Source organism: Athene cunicularia, assembly GCF_003259725.1.
Source record: "Athene cunicularia isolate RWA chromosome 5 unlocalized genomic scaffold, athCun1 chr5_part1, whole genome shotgun sequence".
Classification (NCBI taxonomy): domain Eukaryota; kingdom Metazoa; phylum Chordata; class Aves; order Strigiformes; family Strigidae; genus Athene; species Athene cunicularia.
In genome coordinates this window covers 11,366,060-11,375,299 of record NW_020799101.1, presented here as the reverse complement: position 1 = coordinate 11,375,299, position 9,240 = coordinate 11,366,060, and the positions used below count along the sequence as shown (strand labels likewise).

General features: G+C 45.5%; 1 protein-coding gene across 2 annotated transcripts; it reads right to left on the bottom strand.

Moving 5' to 3' along the window:
- Positions 1-1,759: 1,759 nt before the first annotated feature.
- CKB (creatine kinase B) lies at positions 1,760-8,902 on the bottom strand. Of its 2 annotated transcripts, none has more exons than XM_026848951.1 (7): positions 8,657-8,902; positions 7,373-7,527; positions 6,329-6,461; positions 5,247-5,418; positions 3,624-3,747; positions 2,711-2,900; positions 1,760-2,124 (listed from the first exon to the last, which is right to left on the bottom strand). In XM_026848951.1, the coding sequence occupies exons 1-7, from the start codon at positions 8,847-8,849 to the stop codon at positions 1,946-1,948; spliced, it is 1,146 nt and encodes a 381-aa protein (XP_026704752.1). In that variant the 5' UTR covers positions 8,850-8,902; the 3' UTR covers positions 1,760-1,945. The 2 variants fall into 2 exon arrangements, with proteins under 2 accessions (XP_026704752.1, XP_026704753.1); XM_026848952.1 differs by lacking the exon at positions 8,657-8,902 and adding an exon at positions 8,013-8,249.
- Positions 8,903-9,240: the final 338 nt, after the last annotated feature.

Below are 9,240 nucleotides of genomic sequence, written 5' to 3'. Positions count from 1 at the left end.
TCAGGTTATTCCTCGTGGCAGCAACAGGAGGGAACACTGAAAATGTGGTGGGTGGAAAAGAAAACCAATTAAAAATAAATATTTTCTACTTGGATGCAAGCATTAGAGACTAGCTTGCTGCTTTGATTGTAATTTTTTAGCCAGCTACAGGTCCGGCCTCACACAGCGGGGACCCAGGCACTAGAACAAGACAGAGATGTAGCAGCTCTGATGGGCTAGGGACATAGGAGAAACAAGATGCACAGGCAGAAATGTTTTTATTAGTCCAGCTGATATAGCTAGAAAAAAATAGATGTTTTCAGGCACCTCCTTCCATTAGATAATTGCTGTGAGCACAGTAACAACACCGTGTTGAGGCAAGCACCTGTGAACAGTGACGCGAAGCAAGGCAAGGGGCATCTAAAGAATATACAGACCCAGCTGGTTGTCTCTTACACCAATTTCCCTTCCCTGCTCTCACAAGCCTCATACAGAAAAACCCCTGTGCTGATTAACCCAAATACAGGAACATCACCCAGCACAGAACAAAATTCTTACATGTGATCTCCTCTCCCCCACTCAGTTAAATTTGAATCACATAGAAAGCTACATTTAAAAAACCAAAACTCATCTGAGATGTTCCCTCAGTCTTTCCCTCACCAAAATTTAATTAGCTCACCTCAGCTGGAGTCATCACTTCAGCTAAGTGACAGCCTGCAATCACAGCCTTAGAAATATCACAGCCTCTACAAAAGAAAGCTTCAGTTATCTACACGAACCTATATAAAGCTGCATGCTGTGAAGCTACGCATCAACCGTTCATCACGCCCCTTCTACAAAAGCCAGGTTTTAGCAGTGGGTAGAGCTGTTGAGCAGGTACAAGCTGCTTCCCAGGTTGCACAAGCTGTTGTTAGTAAGGCTCCAATGCTCCTAGTGATCAATGCTTCTGGAAAATGTTGCTCTTGCAGGTTAACATGATGCTTCCACACACCAAGTACACATGTACACCAACTACAGCCATTCTGGAGAACAGACCTACTTGATACAGCACTGTAAGCTCACACCCAGAGAAGAGCCTGAGCTTGCAAGTTAGACCATTTGGAAAAAAACCCCAAGTATTTAGCATGTTTTGATTTACTATACTGCTTGGTTTTACGTTCAGCAATCAGCTGAAGAAAGTTAGGGTTTTCTCATGTTCTCTCATAACTGGCAGCTTATAGCCCCCATCTCCTCCCTGACTGAGCTGAAATCACTTAGAGAGAAGCACAGGTTTAATCTGTTTCACATCACACCTTACCCCAAAAGAGTGATTTGCTGTTTATACCAACTCTCTGCACATCTCTAGATTAAAGATGTGATCTTCTACCCACAAACTAGCTTAGTGTGGGTATTATTATGGGCTGGTCTGAGCTCAGAGCATTGCCCTGCAGCCCCAGGAGGACCTGTCTGAGAACAGTGGCTCTTTGTACCCAGATCTGTCTCCCCTCCCTTGCAGGAGTCAGCCTGGCTTGCTGCAGTCAGGATAATGACAGTTTACAGCTGCCATGAGCAGATGCACAAGTCAAAGCCTGGGAGGTAGGGCTTGTTTGCAGTGACTCATGTTTAACACTAGTTCTCAAGTTTACAGCAACTACAATCAAGTCAAATGTTCACTTCTGACACTGCTTTAACCACACTTCGACTCGAGTAGACTGCAGACAGGAAGATGTGCTAGCAACAAAATCACCCCAACTGAGAAAACCAAGTCGCTTAAATCTCAAAGACATAACAGTTAAACACATCTGGGGCAAAAACAAGTTTATTTTGTTTTCAGCAACATCTCAACCATCAAAAAAATAAACTCTAACACAGATGGATGGAAGACTTCTCTACAGTGTAACTAAGTGGGCTCTGACCCCAGGGGTTTGAACTGGAGTAACATTTTATTATTCATCCAATAAGTTAGGAAGCACAAGAATAAAGCGCTTTATTTCTGAGCTGGTATGAGGGCATCAATGGACTGGCCTTTTTCAAGGCATTTTTCCATTTCAATGAGCAGCTTCACACCATCCACCACCATCTGCACCAACTCCACCTCAGAGAAGCCAAGACGATCAGCATTGGAGACATCAAACACTCCTCCAACAGCAGCTGTGTCCACACCACCTGGAGCAAGAGATGGAGTTAGTACACTGACCACAGCTAGAGCCGGAGAGCCTACCCCTCTGCCCTCAATAGCTTCAGGTGGGAACATGGCAACACCATTCTCTACAAGCTGCCACTGGTGCCTCCTCCTACATGCAGGGAGATAAAGCTGCATGTGACTGCCAACATGAGCCATGGAGCATGCTGTTAGACCAGCTTTTTACTCTTTTAACCCATGAGCTATCTAGCCTGTGGTCAGAAGTACCCACTGTAGCTATTTCTTAGCCAGAGGTTAAATCAGGATTCCCATCCCTGCTTACAACAGGAACAGCTGCCACCAGGTCCGCTTTGTCTGCTGCTCAGGATCCCACAGAGGGACACACCTATGGAGCTACATACAGTAAGGTATAAACAGAACACTTGGCATCCCTGACTCCAAACTACAACGATTTTAAGACCTGGTTCTCTCCATGTGCTTTACAAAGGTACCTTTGGGATGGTCTGACAGGCCCTGCCAGTGTGAACCAAGACATGACTCTGGCTGTAGGCAGGCTTTTGCTGATGTCTTAGGGCAGCCTGACTAGGATATCACTGTATCCCTTCTCACCTGTGCCTCGTTTCTGCAGTCGAAGCCTCTTGAGGACTTCTCCAAACTTCTCATGTTTCCCAAGGTTTGGTAGCTTGATGTGCACACCAGCACGGAGCCCTGTTCCAAGGTTGGATGGGCAGGTCAGGATGTAGCCCAAGTGTGGATTCCACATGAACTCGTAGTTTTTGGACTTGAAGAGTGTTTCTATCTATAAATAGAGAGAATGGATGTTTAGAGATTGTTCTCTGGCTGAAGGATGTAGGTCACCCATTAGTGCTCCTTTACTGCTTCAGTTACATAGCAACAGGCACAACAGTTTGAACAGCTATTTCAGTCAGCCACATAAGCCCCCTCCATCTGGAAAAAAACGGCCACCAACAAGGGGCTTTTAAGGCCTTAATCTTGCTCCTAGCAGTGAAACAGGCTAAATTTAAGATACACTACATAATCTGAAGTCACTATCTGTTGGGAAGCTTGATTTAGTAACATGTCAAGCTGGCACGCCTGTTAGGATTAGGGAAGGGGCTGGTAAGGCTCAAATTCGTATCAAGCCTAGGAGCTAAGAAAAGCATTCAGCCTAGAAACTTCAGCCCAGCTTTGTCTGTCCACATTCAAGCAATTTCTCCTGCCACACAAGGTCTCTCGAAGCTTGATTTATAGAACCACGTAGAAATCCTTTAAGTACAGTTTAGATACTTGGATGTGTGCCACATCAGAGGACACATGCTAGATTTCATAGCCACAATGCCTTGCAAACAGGGGTGCTTCAGAGCCCTCACAGCTCTGGACCTCATCAGGGTGATCCCAGAGACCCAAGCTATGAAACACCAGTACGCAGGACTCAGGAGGGGGCCTGAAGAATTTGCATTCTCAGCTCTAACCAGAGAAACAGGTACCATTTGAATCTACAGCTCAGGCAATATCGATTTACCTGTGTTAGCCCAGTACAGAAGCGGGTAAATACTTCCTTCATGTTGCCACCTTTCTGCATGGAAATAACTCTAAGGTGATCCTCCTCATTGATCCAAACAAGGAAGGTCTTGTTATCATTGTGCCTAGGAGACAAGGCAAACAACTTGTCTGTCCCACCTGATATTCTCAAGTTAATTGTAATAGCACCAAATTACTCATCATTGTAGCTTTTATTTTGAGAGGCTCACTTAGTTGCTTCTTCAAATAAATTAATCTCCCTTCTTTTATCCATGCTGGACCTAACAGAGTTAAGCTAGTAGTTTTTACCCTGCTCTTTTCAAGAGGTAGTCTGAATCAGCCTATATCTAAACAAGTCAGAATGAGTAATAACATGACATTAACAAGTCTTGCAGCACCAAACCCCCTAGCTCACTCGTGGTCCAAGTTTACAGATTTAAGAGATTTCATCTGTTCAGCTGAATTTGCAGAAGGGTGATCAGTTTAGACTTGAGGCAGCCCTGTACAGTGATGTTCATGACGACACCATGTTGACAATGCATAAGAAAGCCGTTTATCATAATTTTGTCAGATTTTGTTAAACTGCACTTTGTACCTTACCAGAGAAGTTGAGTTTTCACTATTAAATTTTATATCAGGGCTCTTCAGAGATGCTATAAAAACCTCTGAACACCAATGGGCGCCTCCTGTCCTACCCTGCAGCTGGCAGCAAGTACTATCTTCAGTATTTATCATGCTGATAATTTCTCAGCTTGATTAGGATCAAAAATTAACTAGTACCTGAGGAAAGTTATTTATGCAGACAACACTGAGACTTTACACTTCAAGACTGTAGATTAGTCATGCTCAGATGACAGCGCTATCTAGTGCTGGCAATCTGCAGGTAGATGATGCAATCTTAAAGGTGACCTACAGAAACAAAGCATGCTTCCTCTGGGTTGTACTGAAGCGGCTACAGTAATAAGACTGGAGTATTCCAGTTGATAAAAACCTAGCCCTTGGCTTGCAAGGGAGCAAGTTAATTATGCTGCAGAAGCTCCTGAGATGCAGAGTTTTACGTAGGTGACCTACATCTAACAAGCAGAATCCTTGAATTCCACACCACCACAGCAGTCAACTCATGTCTCCAAGTCTCTGGGGGCAGGGGGGGAAATCTTATCACTAGGACAGGTAAAGCCATCCTAGCCCAGCAGCAGGGGGTTTCTGCAAGCAGAAGTGAGGAGACTACAAGGGAGCAGCTATGAATCCAGTACCAGGTCTGAGCTAAGCTGACACTATGGTTTGTTACCACAAGTTAAGCTAAGCTCCTGGGACACGAGGCTGAACGTAGTGGCATGCTACTTCTGTAAGCTGCTTCACTAACCTGTGCTGGATGGGCAGGCTCTGGTTACAGGCCAGCCAAGCTGGCTTGTTCCTACCAGCTCAATGCGGTGCATGGTAACACTTGTCCAAATTCTGCGGGTTTAGATGCACCTTCCCCAATGGATAACACAAAAGTTTCTCATTAGATTCCACAATACAAGTTCAGAAGCTGCCATTTTGCCCAACAGTACAAGCCACAACCAAAACTGCAAGGTTTTTCAGCAGACATTGTGTACGACTCCTCCCTTCCAGGCATACTCACCAGATACCCCTGGCATCAGGCCAGTCTCGTGCCATCCCAGATGCCAACAGAAGAGGAGAAACTGGCTTGTCAAACAAGAAGTGATCATCAATCAGCTGCTGCTGCTCTGCATCAGTCATGTTCCTCAGAGCATAGTACTTCCCCTTGAGATCACCTTTCAGACTACCCAGAGCTGAAAGAGAAAGTCACTTTAAGGATGGGACCAAAGATGTTAGACATTCCCAGCACTTGAGAGACCACACATGGAGTATGGCAATGTCTGATCTGCTGGGTTTGGTTCCTCCCTTGCTTTCATCTGCAATGGCAATGCCTTTGTGGCATTACAGAACTTAAGGCAGTATCAGATGATCTGTCTGCACCTTCCAGGCTTATACAAGTAGCCTTTGTTCCCTTGCATGCAGTATAGATTCATTACTGCTGCTTAACTGTAGAAGTAGAGTGCCTTCTTCCAAGGATAATCAAGGTCGTGCATATAACAAACAGCATTATTCTAGTCAAGGACTGTCACCCTGCCCTTGACGGGTTTTGGAACAACTGAACTCTCAGTCTCCAGAACCGCACCTTGAGTGTATCCTTTCCTCTCAGTGGAGTTGGGAGGCAACAGAAAAAACCTGCAGCTGAGGAGTTCACTGAAAACTAGGGCTTACTCTAGTCACCTGCACATGTAGAGCAAGACTACACCTCTAAGCAAGCTGAACATTAATGAAAGTCAATTAAAAGCAGCCACAAAACCCTGCAACCATGACTCAAGCCCTGAAGTTGCTAAATACCTGTTACATTTCAGGTTTGAGCCATGATGAACCAACCTCTTTCCCCACGCACATAGAAAGAAGCTTTCAAGATCAACAAAGGTCAACTTAAAGCCGTCCAACTTCCCTCTGACAGTGCTCTTGCTCTCAGCTACAAACTGCAATGCTGAGGCAGCTGTAATGTAATGAGCCATTTTCAGGGAAGGTTCCATGTTCAGATTAAGTCTTGAGGGAGGTGGTTTTTGCCAACTGCCTTCATTTTCAAACTGCAAAGAACACCTCTTGTATAAAGGACATCAGTTGCTTTCCCAATGTACCCAGTTCTCACTTTACCTTCAACAGAGAGCTTCTCAATAGCCCGCCTCTCTCCTCGACTACAGTGCGGGGGAAGACAGAATCCACGGATGCTTCTACCAGTTCTGACACGGGAACTTAGCACGTAATTGGGATCCAGGTCATCACCTCCCTACAAGGTTAGGAAACCAGTGAGTACAACCCTGTTGCCAAGATACCCTCAATACATGTAGCTCCCATGCACTTAAGTGTGCACCTTGTACCTGAGATATTGAACACTTGGCCTGTAAGCCAGTGTCTTACTTCAGGACTATTTTCTTCAGCATTACCTCAAGTATCTGTGTAACACAACTCTAGTTTTGACAGCTACAAGACTACAGCTGCTAAGTAGTGCTAGAAGACAGGAATACCACCAGAACATCAGTTTTATGTCCATTTCACACTACAGTCTGGGCTTGTTAGCCCTTCAGAACTGCAGTCTGGAGGTATGAATACAAGGCACACTCTTGTTGTTTAGGTAGGTATATACTCTTGCAAATGAGAAATATTCCATCCAGTCACCTGAAGTCTCTTATTTTCAGGATGACCTATAGCTAGCCAATCAACATGGCATTAGGAATTCCTAGAGTCTACAGTAACATTTGAAATCCATAAAATGGGCAGAAATCCTTACTCCTAGCTGTAGCAATATCTATTCTATAATACAAGACCAGGTGATATTTATGATCTGAGATCAGGTAAAAAAGTGTTAAGTTTTATGACCGTCCTTGACTCCTAGGACACTGTTGTTTAGCTTGACTGCTACAGCCTACAGTTCATGGAACTACATCTGGAATGTGTTTGGCACAACCTGTGCTGCAGCAGCACATGAAGCAAGCTCCTGCTGCACCAGCTGCCTGGTTCTACTGAGCCACTGATATGCTACAGCAGCAAGCTCTTAAGTCTGATTGCACTGGACACTCAGCCTGTGGGTTTCTCTGGAAAGTGAGGGACGGGAGCTTGAACAATCAGTTTAGGCAGCTGGCAACAACTTTACCCAGTCCTCAGACCAGTAGGCATCAGTAATTGATCAAAAGTTTATACCTGCAGGTTATCAGCATTCAGGTCGGTCTTGTGCTCATCAGTTGGTTTGTAGCCACCATGCCTGTCTTCAATAACTGGATCAAAGAGTTCCTTAAACACATCATAGGATTCTTCATCACCAGCTACGCATCCTACTGTCATTATGAAGGGATGGCCTGGAGTGGTAATAAAGTCAGAAGAGCTAAGTTTGGGTGATGTTTGGCTGTACTCCAGCGCAGCACTAACCAGGCAAGTTCTTTAGTGGTAGGTCTAGTCACTTAGAAATGCATTCTTACATAAAAACTTTTGGAGAGACCCTACATTTTACACTTCATCCAGTCAGCAAAATGCAGTGCTATGGAAACTCATAGCTGCTGCCATTAAACCATGCTCATTTGTCAAGTTTGGTTTAGGACAAATTTGCACAGCACATCCAATTTCACTAGCTAATTTAGACTACCAGATAGAACTTTCGTCTAAACAATCATGCTTTGCTGTAAGCAAGCATGCTTCCCTTTTTGTTCCTTCTGCTACAGGCAGAGCTGCATTTCTGTAGTCTGCTCATAAATATCACCTCCACAAAATTAGTTTTAAGTCACCATATTCAACAAGCACCAGTTACTTCAGCTGGTTCACACAGAATATTCTCAACGCATTTTACCAGGATTATCAACCCCAGTCTGAATGACATCATCCAGGGTGAAGCCACTGGGCGTGACTCTGTCTCTCAGTTTCTTGTATAAATCCAGGGTTAGAACTTTGGCCATGTGGTTGTTGTGGGAGCTCAGGTCCGGATACTCCTCATCAGGAGGCAGTCTCTGATTATTTAGTTGGGCCATTTTGATATTGCTAGAGTAAAAATAAATACTGTAATGTTAACATGTAAACACGTCTGCTCCCCCTTTTTTCATAGAAGTGCTAGAGAACATCACATAACCAGTCTGGAATACGAATAGACCAGAACAGCCAGGTTAGCTGACATTTTCCCCCCCGCCCCAGTTGTGTTATAATTAGAATGCATTTTGGTTCTTTGGGTGGTTTCTTTTTTTTTTCCAGATTGAGAGTATTTAGCAGAGCAGTTACATAATTGAAGTGTCTGGGAATTGATATGTCAGATCACAGCAAGGAATATGGCTTGACAGAACAAGGCCTCTTCGCACATCCATGTGTTTAGAGCCACCTCTCAATGCTTTATGAGATTTGTTTCTCGGCAGCTCAAGAGCTTTGGGTGCCATTGTCAAGAAGCACTTCCAGTAAGGAGGGAGAACAGATCGTTATGCAGATCTAACGGTCCCCAGCCGTTACCTGGGTTGTCAACCCCAGTCTGGATGACATCATCCAGCGTAAATCCACTGGGAGTCTGCTTATCCCTCAACTTCTTGTACAGGTCCAGGGTCAGCACCTTGGCCATGTGATTGTTGTGAACGCTCAGATCAGGGAACTCGTCACCATCAGAATACTTCATCTTCAGGAGGTTGTGGCTGTTTGAGAAGGGCATGTCTGACCCTATCGTAGTCACTAGGGGAGAAAGAGGGGAAGCCTATCACTGGGGGCTCGGCAGGCCTCCGAACCACCCGGGGGAAAGCCAGGCACCCAGGCAAGGTCACCTTGGCTGTTGTTCAACCCGTGCATTTTACACCTTTGCCACTACACCACCTTCCACAAGAGACAGGAAGGAGTAAAGAAAAAAGTTCTTCACCTCCACCAACCTTGCCCCGTCCTTAAACATCCCTGCCGCAAGGGCAGGGGCTCTCCCCGCTCCGCCGGGGCTCCGCCCGGGTGCAGGGATGCGCCCAAGGTCGCACGGAGCGGCCGTGGCAGCGCCGGACAGAACCCGCGGGCGGCTCTGGGGCGGGGAGAGCGTGCGGGCCACCGCGGGGCTGGGAGAG